The sequence below is a fragment of the Oppia nitens genome, unplaced genomic scaffold (genome assembly GCF_028296485.1).
Source record: "Oppia nitens isolate AA-2021 unplaced genomic scaffold, nextdenovo-longstitch-racon4-pilon3 scaffold20_pilon_pilon_pilon, whole genome shotgun sequence".
Taxonomy (NCBI): domain Eukaryota; kingdom Metazoa; phylum Arthropoda; class Arachnida; order Sarcoptiformes; family Oppiidae; genus Oppia; species Oppia nitens.
The window spans coordinates 1,226,525-1,244,608 of NW_026533200.1; the positions used below are offsets into that span (position 1 = coordinate 1,226,525).

Sequence of the window (18,084 nt, forward strand, 5' to 3'; positions counted from 1 at the left end):
ATATTTTATACCTTTAATTGTTTTTAATCGTTTCGATGACGGACCTGATTTTCCTTTTCCTTTGCGCTTCTTTGACTCATCATCAGAGGTGTCAGCAATTGGTTCCATTACGTTTGATGGACCAGCTTTTGGGACCTCTTCAACATCAGAATCTGTCGAGGACTCATCCAATCCAATAGACTCCAATAAATTTAAAGATCTTTTTTCATTAGCCATTGTATGAATTTTCAATAACTTTGAGTAAAACTTTGAGTAAAACTTTGAGTAAAACTTTGAGTAAAACTTTGATTATAACTTATATCATTCAACTCAGAAAATTGAATGATAACTACAAATGAAACTGCATTTATTTTTATACTAAATTTCAAGGATATAATAAATATTTGTTATTGGTTTTACAAGGTTTTACATTTTTTTAATTTATATTAGTTAAAATACAAATATATATTATGAGTAAACAAGATAACAAATGTCATTTATTAGTTATTTTTGTTTTAAATGCAATATCTGTTATTATATTTACAGTTAAAAATTAAATAACAATTATAATTAAATAAACAAGGTTAACTTGTCATTACATTAAAATAGTTCTTAAAATTATGCAAATGTGTAAAACAAGGTTATATTGTATATTTAAATTACTTTTAAATACACTAGCATTAATGTAAACAAGGTTATTGATGACATTTTTTTTGTTTAAATTGCACTAACATTAATTATATTTAATGTTGTAATTACTAATAATTTTAATTCTGTAAACAAGGTTATATTGCACATTTATAATTGTATTAAATATACTAACATTAATGTAAACAAGGTTATAGATAACATTTATTTTTTAAATTGCACTAACATTAATTATATTTAATGTTGAAAAAACTAATAATTTTAATTCTATAAACAAGGTTATATTGCATATTTATAATTGCATTAAATATACTAACATTAATGTAAACAAGGTTATAGATGTCAGTTTTTTTGTTTAAATTGCACTAACATTAATTATATTTAATGTTGTAATTAATAATAATTTTAATTTTGTAAACAAGGTTATATTGCATATTTATAATTGTATTAAATATACTAACAATATTGTAAACAAGGTTATAGATGAAATTTTTTTAAAAATTGTACTAACATTAATTATATTTAATGTTGTAATTACTAATAATTTTAATTCTGTAAACAAGGTTATATTGCATATGTATAATTGTATTAAATATACTAACATTATTGTAAACAAAGTTATAGATGACAGTTTTTTTGTTTAAATTGCACTACATTAATTATATTTATGTTGTAATTACTAATAATTTTAATTCTATAAACAAGGTTATATTGAATAATTATAATTTTATTAAATATACTAACATTATTGTAAAAAAAATTATATTTTTTAATTTATGATTAAAATAAATGTAATGAATTATTGGTAATATGATGTAATTATTGATTGCTATAAGTGTGTAAACAATGTTATTTATTTTTTAAAATTTATTATTAAATATATGAAATTAATAAAAGTTTGTTAACAAAATTATTTGTTGTGATATAATGTAATAATCATTTATAACAAACAAGTAAAAAATGTTATATTAGTATAAAATAAATAAATTAAAAACAATTGAAATTAAAAAAATTTTATTTATATAATTCAAATATAATAATACAAAAGTAAAAATATATATTATATAATTAAATTGCAGGCCATTACAGAAGAGAATGATGAAAGCCACAGTCGCAATTAATCCACAAGTTTCCCATAAACATATCAAATTGCACAAGTGGGTCGGCGCAAGGCGTCAACATATGATAATTTATCAATGCCTGCATTTTACTAATAATATGCCCAATAGTAAGGTAGGTATGAAAATACACACCACAGAAGCCACAAATAATAAGTCCATTAGATGAGGACTTCAAATTCTCAGTCCTGCATTTTGGACATAAAACTTTGTTGTTGTTAAGAGCGTGTAATAAGGCTGCACTCTTTATATAATCCTTTTGTTCGCGAAGACCGTCCCATCCACGTTGTTCTTCAATTGCTTTTTCAAAGTTGAGGACATTTTCACGTACACGAATTTGTTCATCAACGTTATTATTGGATGAACTGCTCAATGAAGTTAAATTAAAAATGTCGGATAATGCGTTAATGTCCATTATTAACGTTAGGTGTCGTTAGTAGTTTTAACTATTAGAAGAGCTAACAATTTATAACTTTTCATTCAACTTTTAATGTTTTACTTTAAAGCTCATCTTTATATACTTTTATTTTCATGTCACCTTGAATTTAAAGTGTTATTACTGGATATTAATAAATATGTTTACTATATGTTTTTGTTAACAACTTGTTTACTATTTGTTTAGAATGCACTTGTCAATGTTATAAACTGGTTTTTTTAAATGTATTAATAAATAACAATTATTATAAAATTTACATTTATTACTATTATATGTTTTTAAACCTTCAAATATATATTAAACTTGTTTTATAGTAAACACAATAATTAGATTTTTTATTAAATTAAAGATTTTGTTAAGTGTTCAATGTTAAATATATTTTATTTTATATTTTGTAAACAACAATTATTGCATACAATTATTTATTTTAAATAAACCTTCTTTTATCTTGTATTTTTTAAATATTGTAGTTTACAACAAATATGCAATGTTTTTATATTTGTTTAATTATTTTTAATATAATTTATTATTTTAATAGAAAACTATAGATTAAATAAAGTTAATAACCTTTTTTAATTAATTTTAGCAAAAGCATATTGCTTTTCCCACTGTCTTCGGCTTTGTATTCAGCAGTTTATACTCTCTGATACGAGTATCACGTTATACTCTGTGACGTGAGTAGTTGGTATTGACCGTTTATACTCTTCAGTACGAGTTTTTGAAAACTAACAAAGTATTTTCTCTACTTTCTCTGGGGGGACTCGAAGCTACTACCTACCTACTAGAAGTAGAAAATAACTCCAAGACCATCACCACTATACAATAGTGGATCATAATAAATGATAGCTTAAAAGTGGTATATAAATTTAATACTAAAGGCTAACTTTTTTAAACATCACTTTTTTTAACTTTCAACTACTTTTTTATAAACTTAATTTTTTTGATTTTTTAGAAAAAAAAATTTTAAAAAAAATATATTTTTTTTTATTTTTTTTTTAAATTTTTTTTAATTTTTTTTTAATTTTTTAAAATTTTTTTTTAATTTTTTTTTTGATTTTTTAAAAAAAATTGTTCGGTCAAAGCATTACATATTATTTGAGTGGTTGGGCTAGTGCATTACTTTTACAACAACATACAGGTATTAATAAATTATTTTAATAATAATAATAACAAAACAGGTTTTGAAAGGGTTTAAAACTAAAATCATAAATAAAGTGATAACCATTTACTTGTTTCATGTGATTTCAAATATCTATCAATTAGTTTAACAAAAAAAAATCTTTAATAATAATAATTATAATAATATAAAAAAATTTCTATTTAAACAAAATTATTTATATTATAAATTGTATAGTAATTATACAATGAATTATGATTTAGATTTAAACATAATTGTATAACTATTGGGTGTAATTGAATCACTATTACAAGGATCGGCATCAAAACCCGGATGACTGTCCAAAACAATGTCATAGTTTTGTGTCGACTGTAGAAATCGGATCAAAACCAGAAACAGGTCAGCGATGGCCAACTTTTCGCCTAAACATACACGACGTCCGACACCGAAAGGTATGAAAGCTGTTTGTTGTGAACGGGTTATCATATAATGGTTGTCACTGTCGAGGAAGCGCTCGGGTATAAAGTCATTAGGATTTGTCCAATACTTGTTGCTATCGTTTCTCAATACAAATCCCTGATAAACAAATACTGACATATTTTTCGGTATCGTATAATCACCTAAAATATATTTTATATTAAAAAAATTTGTTAATTTTTAAAATTTATAATAACCTATTTTACTATCGACTATAGCCTTATGAGCCAAACCTATTGGACCAATATTTCTGAATCTTAATGTTTCCGATATGAATGCCATTACATAATGACATCGATGTCTATCGTCAAGTGTTGGCAATCGGTCACCGATTTTATCGGAAATTTCTTTACGTAATTTTTTTTGCACATTTAAATCATTGGCTAAAAACAATAGTAGCCATTGAAATGTATTATATGTGGTATCGATTCCCGCAAAAAATATGTCAAACACAGCCAAACCGAGCTTATCATCCGTTAGATACTTAGCCAACGATTGTTTGCTACCTTTCCCTCCCACCTCCCGGAGCAGTGCATTATTTTTAGCCGCAATCAGTGTATCGCAAAAATCTCGTTCAATACTCGGATCGTAATCTTTATAATGATTTTTTAGTTTTTTAATCATTAGTTCATGAATTTCATCGAAATGTTTAGTTAAGTTACGAAACATTTTATAGTAAATCCATTGAATTAGTTTTGGATATTCCCAGAAAAATAATTGAATTCCCGATTCAGTTAACATATCATTCAAAACGTATTTGAATTTTTTAAATTCTGGATTATCTATATTATAACTAACATATTTTTTTTTAAATTGATAAAACAACTAATTATTAAGTTAATAAAAATATTTTTCATACTTTTCATTGAAAGCACTATTAGCCATAATATTTAAAAATGTTAGATATATATAATTTGATGGTTCAATGGGTTTGTTTGGACCAATAGTTTTCAACATTGTTTCCACTGTTTTATCGACACAATCGACGACTACGTTAACCAATCGTTCATTGTTTGAATATTTTCTGATAATTTATTTTTTAAAAATAATATATGTTTTATAAAAGTTATGTTATTTAAGAGAAATTTAAAAAACTATACGAAAAAATTAATAAACACGTACTTAACTGCCGCGTGCGCAACAAGTCTACGCGTTTGCCAATTGGGTCCGCAATCAGCCATTATGACACCATCACCTATTATACTAACTAAATTTAAATATTTATTATTAATTAATTATTATTAATTAATTAGTAGTAATTAATATTAATTAGTAGTAATTAGTAGTAATTAGTAGTAATTAATATTAATTAATATTAATTAGTAGTAATTAGTAGTAATTAGTAGTAATTAGTAGTAATTAGTAGTAATTAATATTAATTAGTAGTAATTAGTAGTAATTATTATTAATACCTAAATATGATTGAGTCCTTCCCGCAAAATCTGATTTATTGAATACATCTCTAGCTATGACCGGATCGGTGATCACTATTTGCGGACTGTTTCCCAAATATACGGTAAATATTGGACCATATTTTTTGGCCAATTTTCTCATAGTATAATCCCAATGATGTTTAGTTTTAAAATCTAACAATTTTTGTTTTTAAACAAAACAGCAACAAAAAATTGACAAATAGATCAAATAAATTTTTTTTTTTAAATTTAGATTAAAATAATAATAAGTGAAAAATATTATTTTTACTAAAACCTAATAAATTGCCGATCAATGGTAATGGAAATGGACCGGAAGGTAGACTATAATATTGGTAATAAAATTTTGCCAAATAGTAGACCAAATAACCAATTAGTAGACTTATAATTGTTGTCCATATATCTGATATAAAAATCAATAAAAATAATTGTCTCAATACAGACATATTTATTGTGTATATTATTATTAACACTGTATTAAGTTTAAAATAATTTTTTTGATAAATTTTTTTTTTATTATTATTATGAAAGTTGTTTTTAATAATACTTGATTATTATTAAAATTTTATAAATACTTTAAATACTTATATATTGTTTATTAGATATTAAATTTATTAAAAAATAATAGTCATTAATAAAAATTTTTTCTAAAGTAACCGGCTTAAAGTCTCTTACACTCGCTCCCCCACCCCTCCCCCCAAAAAAATATGCACCCATAGTTTCAATGTATTTGAGGCAAATAGATGATCAAATAGAAAGTTTCTAGAAATTTTCTTTTTTTTTTTGTATAAATTTCAATAGAAATTTATTTGTATTTTTTAAACAATGGCATTGCAAGACAAAAAAAACATGTTATTAACATTATACATATATTATATACATAGTATTATTTTTTTTTTTAAAAAACCAATTTATCATGATATGATATTTGTAAAAAAGTTAGTAAAAAAATTCAAAAAACGTAGATTAATAAATAAAATATATAAAAAAACATGTTATTAACATTATACATATATTATATATATATATAAAATAGGAAAAATACATAGTATTATTTTTTTTTAAAAAAAAACCAACTTATCATGATATGATATTTGTAAAAAAGTTAGTAAAAAAATTCAAAAAACGTAGATTAATAAAAAAAATTTATAAAAAAAACATGTTATTAACATTATACATATATTATATATATAAAATAGGAAAAATACATAGTATTTAATTATGACTTTGTATAATCCAGTAAAATAAAATGTACTTTATATGTTATAGAAATTTTAAAACTATTATATATTATGTTTTTTTTTATTTTTAAAAACTACCATAAAATATTTAGTAAAAATATAATTACTAGAAAATGCATTATTATTATTATTTGCGTTGTTTATCAAAGTTAAAATAATAAAATAATTTTAATTAAAAAAATAAAATAAAATTCAATAATAGAAAAAATTAATAATAATAATTAAAATCTATATTTATTATTAAAAAAAATGGTTTACTTTACTTATATTAATTCTTTTAGCACTGTATGGCCAAATTGGTCATGTATTATATATATATTATATTATTATATAATATTATATATATATATATATTTATTTATACTGTATGATACGCTGTTAGTTAGTTTTTTATTTATCAATGGTATTAATGGGGAAAAAAATAAGGACCGGGAGGTAGACTAATAATATTTTTGTTAATAAAATTGTGCAAAAAATTTGTAGACCACATAACCTTATTAGTAGTAGACTTATTATTGTTGTCCCATATATATCGTATATAATCAATAAAAAAAAATAATTGTATCAATACAGACATATTGTGCATATTATTATTATTATTATTATTATTAATTAGCTAAGTTTAAATTATAGTTTATGTTTCCAGTTTATTCCTACCCAACCCGCTCCCACCCAACCCACCCTTACTCCCCACTAATGCACCCTTGGTTTCAATTTTTTTTTTTAAAGGTATAGTTACACTGTATAACTTACACATAGTTTATATACTAAGTTATGTTTATTACTTTAATATTGAATTTTTTAGTGTTTTATTTGTTGGAAAAATAATTGCTGTATCAGCTAATGATATGACAATTAATATTATATGACTGTATATACAATATATTTTTTATACTTAAAATTATTATTTTTATAGAAATATTACAAAATAATAATATTATTTTTTTAAATCAAGTTTTTATTATAGAATATTTCAATAAAAAAAAATTTAAAAAATTTTATTAAAAACATAAACTAATAAATTTTCTAATAATAAAAGCATTAATAATTATTATACATAATATAATACTAAAACAGCTAATGATATGACAATTATTATGTACTGTACTGTATATACAATATATTTTTTATACTTAAAATTATTATTTTTATAGAAATATTACAAAATAATAATATTTAAAAAAAATCAAGTTTTCATTATAGAATATTTCAATAAAAAAATTTTTAAAAAAATTGTAAAAAATAGACTAATAAATTTTCAAATAATAAAATTACATTTAAGTAATTAATTTTATGTAGAAATATGTTTCTACAAAAGCATTAATAATTAAATACATAATATAATACTAAAACATAGAAATATTTTTTTTATTATATTTAATTTAATTTACTATTATTATAATGAGAAAAATATAATTTAAAACAATAAAATATATATAAAATATAAAGAAAATAATACAATAATCTTATATTTAATTATTTATTTAACTATTTATAATTATTTTGTAAATAAAATGCACTTTTTCTGTACAAAAATCGCTTTTATAACATAAAAATTCATGATTTTTTTTTGCTTAAAAATCTTATAAATTATAGCATAATTAACTCAAAAAAAACAAACATTTTTCTAAATATTTTCTAAATTATTTAATATTACTTAATTAAAAACATTTATCAAATTAATTAATTATTTATTTAAAAATAATAATAAAATTGTTTATACATTTCAATGATAAAGTGTCAATTGTAAAATTATTGTATATTTAATTTATAGATACCCTTAAAATAAAGTATTAATAAATAATTTTAATAATAATAATAATAATAATATAATAACAAAACAGGTTTTAAAAAAGGTTTAACACAAAAATCATATATAAAATGATATCCTATTTCTGGTTTCATGTGATTTCAAATGTATGATCAAAACAAAACACGTGTTTTTTATATTTTAATAATTTTTGTTTTTGTTTAATGAAACAGTAATGGAGTTGATATTAAATACTGATTTTAATCAAAAATTATGAAAATTAAATAAAAATTGAAAAAATTATCATTAAATTTTAAACAAATTACTAACAATTGCTATAAATTGTTGGAAACCGTTGATGAATTGAAAATATCATTACAAATAATTACATTTCTGTGAAAATCACTGATTATAGTGATTGTTATGATAATAATAACAACAACACGCGTGTAGGCTAACAATAACACGCGATTCACGTGTTTTTGGCTAATGTGACTAAATATAGTTTTAATTATCATAAACTTCAATGTAACTAAATGTTATATTACTTAAAATTTATGTAAATGTAATTTATTTGCTAATAAAATATTATTTTAAACTCTATTTTTTATAAATCCATGTCTTTTAATATATATATATATATTAGTTTACAACAATAAAAAAATATATATATTTTAGTCATTTATTTTTTAGATAATTAATTAATAAATAAATAAACAGCTAATATTATAAATATGATAAATAATTTAAGTCAATTAAGATCATTAGAAAATAGTAATAATAACAAACAAATTAAGTTTTAACTTTTTATAAAAAAAATTGAAAATATTATTTTAAAAATTATAAATTATTATTTATATATAAATTTATTTGTTATTAAAAACTATTGTATATTTAAATTATATACATGTATATTAATGTAAATTTATAGCTTTAGATATACTTTACAGTACAGTATTGTTAATAATATCAAATAATATTAAAAAATAAAATAAAAATATTTACTTATAAATAATTAAATTAACAAAAAAAATTATTTAATGTTTAATATTATTATTAATGTTATCAGGATATAATATCAACAAATATATATATATATATATATATATATATATATATATATATATATATATATATATATATATTTACTGATTAAATATTATATTAATTTAATATACTGTATTATACTGTTTTGTAATATATGTTTTTTTTATAAATAAATTTTATATAAATATTTACATATAATATAAATTGAAACTGAAAATGTTTTTTATTTTTAGTTATCAGTCATATATTTTGATCAATGATATCAATTATATATATATATATATATATTTAGTTTATACTAAAAATTAACAGATAAACAGATAGATACAGTATATATAGCTATTGATACATACATTATATAATTATCCTCAAAATAAAAAAAACTATCAAAAAAGTTTAATTTTCTGTATTTTATTAGATATTAAATGTTTATTAACATTTCGGTTATTTTAATTATTATATAATTAATTATTAATATTATTACAAAAAATAAATATATATGGAGTTAATTAATAATAAAATATCTAATATTAAATATTTGTTAAATAAATTTAATAAATTGAAATCATTACACAATAATATTATTGATATTAAAACAAATAGTTTATCAGAAAATAGTGTTGTTTTGTGCGAAACAATTGATGGCTTGAATGCAATGAATATCCAAACAACAAATGATTGCATTTCTATGAAAATCACTGATTATAGTGACTGTTATGACAACAACAACAACATCAACACACGTGTGGATAACAACAATAACACGCGATTCAAGTGTTTTTGGCCTAAATGTCGATATAAAACAAACATTAAAAAACAATTACATAGACATCAATTGATTCATTCATCTAAAAAACCTATTAAATGTTATAATTGTAATAAATTATTGAAAACTCAGTCACAATTGATTTATCATAAAAAAGCTAAACATTTAAATCAAATACATTATAAATGTGATGTCGATTATTGTTATAAAACATTTACAATTAAAAGTCATTATAATATACATAAATTTATTCATTTACAGAAAAAACGATTTCATTGTTCAGTAAATGAGTGTTTGAAAAGTTTTACAACAAATTATTGTTTACTAAAACACAAATCAATAGATCATTCAATTGAACCCAAATTTCGATGCGATTATAAAAACTGTGTTAAAATATTTTATACTTCTCGTGGTTTACATAAACACAAACTTATTAAACATTTGTTTATAAAGCCATTCAAATGTGATGTCGATAACTGTGACAAACAATTTGCTAATAAATCTAATTTATTTCGACATCGACGAATACATTCAGACATTAAACCATTCAAATGTGATGTCAATGATTGTAATAAATCTTTTACCAGAAAAGTTCATCTAAATTACCATATATTCCGATGTCATTGAATCCGAAATTTAAATTCAATTATAAAAAATTGTGTTAAAAATATTTATAAAATGTTTTTCTAGTAAATATAATCTTAATTATCATAAATATGATGAGCGATCCATAAATATGTTAGCAATTGAATCGCATGTTTGAACCATTAATTCATTAGTAATTTATAATCATTTAGGCATTGATTTCTAAAATTAAAAAAAAATATTTTTAAGTAAAATAACATTCACTATTCAATTACTTATATTAAAGTTTCTAAATTTAACTATATAAATAAATTTTAATTATTTGTAAAAATTATTTAATTTAAAAATAAAAATATTAACTATAATTTTGATAGAAGTTTTTTTTTCATTAAATATTATAGTTATAAATAATTATTTTATACTTAAATTATATATATATATATATTTATATAAAATTTTTTATTTATTATATTTATGTATTATATAGGAAATTATATGTAAACTTTAATTAGCGTTAAATATTCTGTACAATACAGTATTAATAAATAATGTTAATAACAATAATAAACAGGTTTTTAAAAATGGTTTAATACATAAAATCATATATAAAGTGATATGGCGTGGTTCACATATTACGTTCGCACTTGAGGGGAGGGGGGGGGTTAGCCAAAGCGAACTTTTGCGAACGATGGGGAGGGGAGGGGTAGAGACTTTAAGAACGTTCGCATTAATGTTAATAATTATATTAAATATTAATAATAAACAGGTTTTTAAAAATGGTTTAATACATAAAATCATATATAAAATGATATCCTATTTCATGTTTCATGAGATTTCAAATGTATGATCAAAACAAAACACGTGTTTTAATATTTTAATAGTTTTTATTGAATGAAACAGTAATGGAGTTGTTATTAAATAATGTTTTTAATCAAAAATTAAAAAAACTAAATCAATTAAAAAATTTATCATTAAATTTACAACAAATTACTAACAATTGTTATAAATTGTTGGAAACCATTGATGAAGTAAATATCATTACTAATGATTACATTTCCGTGAAAATCACTGATTATAGTGACTGTTATGATAATAATAACAACACACGTGTGGATAACAATAACACCCAATTCACGTGCTTTTGGCCCAAATGTCGGTTCAATACTATTACAAAACATCGTTTAATTAATCATCAATTGATTCATTCATCTGAAAAACCAATTAAATGTAATAATTGTAATAAAACATTCAACAATATAACAAGTTTATCAAATCATAAAACTGTTAAACATTTAACTAATAAATATGTTTGCAATGTTAACGATTGCGGCAAATATTTTAATAGAAAGTTTTATTTAAATCGACATAAATCTAGAGTTCATTTAAATAAAGTGTTTAAATGTTTGTATGAAAATTGCAACAAAACATTTACACAAAAATATAATTTAATAAATCATCAAAATCTTATACATATTAAATCTGATAGATTTAAATGTAATGTCGAGTATTGCGATAAAACATTTGCAACTAATTGTAATTATCAAAAACACATATTAATTCATTTGAAGAAAACAATTTCATTGTTCAGTAAACCAATGTTTGAAAACATTTACAACAAATCATTGTTTACGACAACACTTATCCAGAGATCATTTAATTGAACCAAAATTTAAATGCGATTATAATAATTGTGTTAAAATATTTAGTACATCATTTGGTTTATATCTACACAAACGTACAGTTCATTTGGGTATAAAGCCATTCAAATGTGATGTCGACAACTGTGACAAACAATTTGATGGAAAAGCTGATCTTTCAAGACATCGACGACAAACACATTCAGGCATTAAATCATTCAAATGTGATGTCAATGATTGCAATAAATATTTTAACAGAAAAAATAGTCTTAATTATCATATATTTCGATGTCATTAACTTTATATAAATATATATATATATATATATATATATATATATATATATATATATATATATATATATTAATACAATATATATGTTTGATTAATTATTTTTTTTTTGGTTTAAAAATCAATATTTTTTTGTATATAAAAAATTAAATTTTCTATTCAATAGCTAATTATTATTATCTATTTTTTTTTAAATTTGATTAAATTTTGAGTATTAAAATAAATTGTTTTTAGTTTTAGTAAACTAATTAGTTATATCTAAATTAATTATTTAATATTACTTAATTAAATAAAACATTAAATTACAATAAAATTTTATTGCAAACAAATGTGTTTTTCTATAGTAGAAAAAAAACAGTTGAGATATTACTGTATAGATTGGGCGACAAATTAACATAAAAATCATATATAAAGTTCATTTAACTACTTATTTAATGTGATTTCAAATGTATGATCAAAAACAAAACACGTGTTTTAATATATTTTTAATAATAATTTTGTTTAATGAAACAGTAATGGAGTTGTTATTAAATAATGTTTTTAGTTAATTAAATCAATTGAAAAATTTATCATTAAATTTACAACAAATTACTAACAATTGCTATAAATTGTTAGAAAACCATTGATAAAGTAAATATCATTACAAATGATTACATTTCGGTGAAAATCATTGATTATAGTGACTGTTATGATAACAAAAACACGCGTTTTACGTGTTTTTGGCCTAAATGTCGGTTCAATACTATTACAAAACAGCGTTTAATTAATCATCAATTGATTCATTCATCTGAAAAACCAATTAAATGTAATAATTGTAATAAATTACTAGTTTTACCCGCGCAACATGTATAACCGTGCAATTCTTTTGCTAATTTTAAAATACTTATAAGTAATTCGAATGATTGCCTAATTTGTTTTATATAACAAACTACTTAACCTAATGTAACAAAACTTTATAATCAATACACAATAATACGTCTAAACTTTTGAGAATTTTAGATTTTTATTTATATTTAAATAATTTTATAAAAATTTAAGTTTAATAATTTTTGTGAAAAAAATTTGCATTTGAAAAAAATTTACAAAATTTTTCGCTTTTAACTAACCTCCCGGTGCCCTGTAATTCATATTATATAGCAAAATGTAATAACACAGCACCTGCCTACCTGTCCCTAAAACCTACCAGTGCTCAATAAACATTTAAAATTTCCCGTAGAAATAGCATTGCTTTAAATAAAAATTGAAAATTTTAACACAAATTGAAAATTTTTGCATTTGAGAAAATTTTATAAAAATAAAATCTACCTGAGCTCAACAAAAATTTAAAATTTCTCATAGAAATTACATTGCTTTCAATAAAAATTGAAAATTTTTGCATTTGAGAAAATTAAAAAAAACATCACAGGTAACTAACCTCCTGGTGCCGAGACTCATACAATATAGCAATATGTTATTACACAGCACCTGACTACTTGACCCTAAAAGCTACCTGAGCTCAATAATCATTTAAAATTTCTCATAGAAATAACATTGCTTTAAATAAAAATTGAAAATATAACAATACATTTTTACATTTGAATTAAAAAATGGTTGTTGATGAAATGTGCATACATACAAACATACAGACAGAGACTATTATCTTAAAGTGTTATCTTGATTCAAAACTCAATCACAATTGGTTTATCATAAAAATGCTAAACATTTAAATATTAAATATGTTTGCGATGTCGACAACAATTATTGCTGTAAAAGTTATATTAGAAAATCACATTTAAATCAACATAAATCAAGCGTTCATTTTATTAATAATGAAAAAAAGTTTATGAAATGTGTTTATGATAATTGTAATAAAACATTTGCAAACAAACTAAACGCTTAATTAATCATCAAAATATCATACATTTAGATGTGATGTCGAGTATTGCGATAAAACATTTGCAACTAATAATGATTATCAAAAAAACACAAATTAATTCATTTGAAGAAAAACCGATTTCATTGTTCAGTAAACAACAAATGTTTGAAAACATTTACAACAAATTATTGTTTACTAAAACACAAATCCAATGATCATTCAATTGACCATAAATTCAAATGTGATTATAAAAATTGTCTGAAAATATTTTTTTACTTCACGCGGTTTATATCTACACAAACGTACCATTCATTTGGGATTTTAAAGCCATTCAAATGTGATGTCGACGACAACTGTGATAAACTATTTGCTCAAAAATCTGGACTTTTACGCCATCGACGACAAACACATTCAGTGATTAAACCATTCAAATGTGATGTCAATGATTGTAATAATTTTTTTTTATCAGAAAAGATTATTATCTTAATTATCATAAATTTCGATGTCATTAAATGTTATCTTATTATAACTTAATATTTATGTAAATATGATTTATTTGCTAATTAAATTATATTTAAAATCTATTAAGTTAGTCTATATATAATTTATATATAATTTATAATTTAATAAATTAAACTCTAAAAAAAAATTATCTATCAATAATAAAATAATTTTTTAGGGTTTTGATGTTTAAAATAATATATTTTGATTAATTTTTTTTTTAAATATAATAAGAATCATTAATTTTAATTTAATTAAAAAACATAATTAAAATTAATCAAAAAACTACTAAAATTAGTTAATTAGTGTAATATAATATATGTTAAAAATATTTATTTAACATTTTTTATACTAAATATATATATATATATATATAAATGATATTTAGATAAAAGCATATTAAAAACTGTAACTAAATTATTTAGCTATAGTTTAATAGTATTAATAATTATTTTTATAATAAACTTATATAAAGGATCATCAATCATGTAATAATTTATATAAAATAATTGACTCAAAAATAAGTAGTAATTAATTTTTATTTAATTTATTAATTACTAATTTTTTTTAATTGTTTTATTGTTATATCTTATTATTTATTATTTTATTAAAATTATTATATATATATATATATATAGATTAAGCATTATTATTATTATTATTTTTAAATATAAACTAACAATAATTATATATTTTAAATTACAGATATATATTATATATATATATAGTTATACTTTAAAATGCTTTAAATATACCCTACAATAAAGTATTAATAAATAAAGTCAATAATATTAATAATAAACAGGTTTTTAAAAGTGTTTAAGGCGTGGTTCACATATTACGTTCGCACTTTTTAAGAAATCTAGACCCCCTCCCTCCCCTATGTTCGCAATTGTTCGCATGTAGTCATTTAAAATAATTACGTTCGCTTATCCCTAACCGCTACCCCCCCCCCACCACCACAAGAAATAAGATATTATCTAAATGCGAACGTTCTTAAAGTCTCTACCCCTCCCTTCCCCTCGTTCGCAAAAGTTCGCTTTGGCTAACCCCCCCTCCCCTCAAGTGCGAACGTAATATGTGAACAACGCCTTAACACAAAAATCATATATAAAATGATATCATTTTTCTGGTTTCATGTGATTTCAAATGTCTGATCAAAACAAAACACGTGTTTTAATATTTTAATAATTTTTGTTTAATGAAACAGTAATGGAGTTGTTATTAAATAATGTTTTTAATCAAAAATTAATTAAATTAAATCAATTGAAAATTTTATCATTAAATTTACAACAAATTACTAACAATTACTTTGAATTGTTGAAAACCGTTGATAAAGTAAATATATCAACAAATGATTACATTTCTATGAAAATCACTGATTATAGTGACTGTTATGACAACAACAACAACAACACACGTGTGGATAACAGCAATAACACGCGTTTCGCGTGTTTTTGGCCTAAATGTCGGTTCAATACTATTGCAAAACAGCGTTTAATTAATCATCAATTGATTCATTCATCTGAAAAACCAATTAAATGTAATGTTAATAATTGTAATAAATTATTCAAAAGTCAATCATATTTTAATTATCATAAAAATGTTGAACATTTAAATTATAAATATGTTTGTGATGTCAATGATTGTGGCAAAAGTTATAATAGAAAATCACATTTAAATCAACATAAATCAAGCGTTCATTTTATTAATAATGAAAAAAAGTTTATGAAATGTGTTTATGATAATTGTAATAAAACATTTGCAAACAAACTAAACGCTTAATTAATCATCAAAATATCATACATTTAAAATCTAAAACATTTAGTTGTGATGTCGAGTATTGCGATAAAACATTTGCAACTAATAGTGATTATCAAAAAACACAAATTAATTCATTTGAAGAAAAACCGATTTCAATGTTCAGTAAACAACAAATGTTTGAAAACATTTACAACAAATCATTGTTTACTTCGACACAAATCCATTGATCATTCAATTGAACCGAAATTCAAATGCAATTATAAAAACTGTGACAAAATATTAAGATCTTTAAGTGGTTTAAATCAACACAAACGTACTAATCATTTGTGTTTAAAACAATTTAAATGTGATGTCGATAACTGTAACAAACAATTTACTCAAAAATGTAATCAATTACGACATCGACGGCAAACACATTCATTGATTAAACCATTCAAATGTGATGTCAATGATTGTAATAAATTGTTTACCAGAAATGATTATCTTAATTATCATAAATTTCAATGTCATAACATAAAACACATTAATTAATTAATTAATTTAAAGAAATTATTTTTTTTTAATAAACACAACATTTTTACAAAACAAATCATTGTTTACGACAACAACAACACAAATCAATTGATCATTTAATTGAACCACAGTTTTAAGATGCGATTACAACAATTGTGACAAAAATTATACAAAAACAAATAAAAGTCAAAAACAATATACATATGTGATGTCAATAATTGCAATAAAATGTTTTACCAAAAAAAAAGATAATCTTAATAATCATTAGACTTAGATTGCATTAGATATTTATGATTTTTTTTTAATTATTAATTATTACTATATTAATAATTATTTTTAAAAAAAATATTTATAATAATCATGTATTTATGTGTCCATTGTATACCAATTTTTAGTTTTAATATTTTCAACTCATGTTTCAACTAAATCGAAATTAATATAAATTTTTTTTTGTAATTCATTTAATTAAATTTATCATAATATTTGTAATGACAATAAATAATAATAATTATTATTATTAAATTTTATATATGAATATCATTTATTTAATAAAAGTTTGAAATAAAAATTATCATAAATTTAACAGCAATTTAGAGAAAATTATTATAATTTTTTAGCTATTTATTTAGTTTTCACTATTATATAATAATTATTTAATATTATATAACTATTATTTAATATTATATAACTATTATTTAATATTATATAACTATTATTTAATATTATATAACTATTATTTAATATTATATAACTATTATTTAATATTATATAACTATTATTTAATATTATATAACTATTATTTAATATTATATAACTATTATTTAATATTATATAACTATTATTTAATATTATATAACTATTATTTAATATTATATAACTATTATTTAATATTATATAACTATAAGTTATAGTATTATGTAATATTTAAT

At 20.7% G+C, this 18,084-nt stretch overlaps 1 protein-coding gene across 1 annotated transcript; it reads right to left on the reverse strand.

The window, feature by feature from the left end:
• Positions 1–3,550: 3,550 nt before the first annotated feature.
• LOC128953146 (steroid 17-alpha-hydroxylase/17,20 lyase-like) lies at positions 3,551–5,329 on the reverse strand. Its single transcript, XM_054298621.1, has 3 exons — positions 5,188–5,329; positions 3,973–4,368; positions 3,551–3,918 (listed from the first exon to the last, which is right to left on the reverse strand). Exons 1-3 carry the CDS (start codon positions 5,327–5,329, stop codon positions 3,551–3,553), a joined length of 906 nt encoding a protein of 301 aa, XP_054154596.1.
• Positions 5,330–18,084: the final 12,755 nt, after the last annotated feature.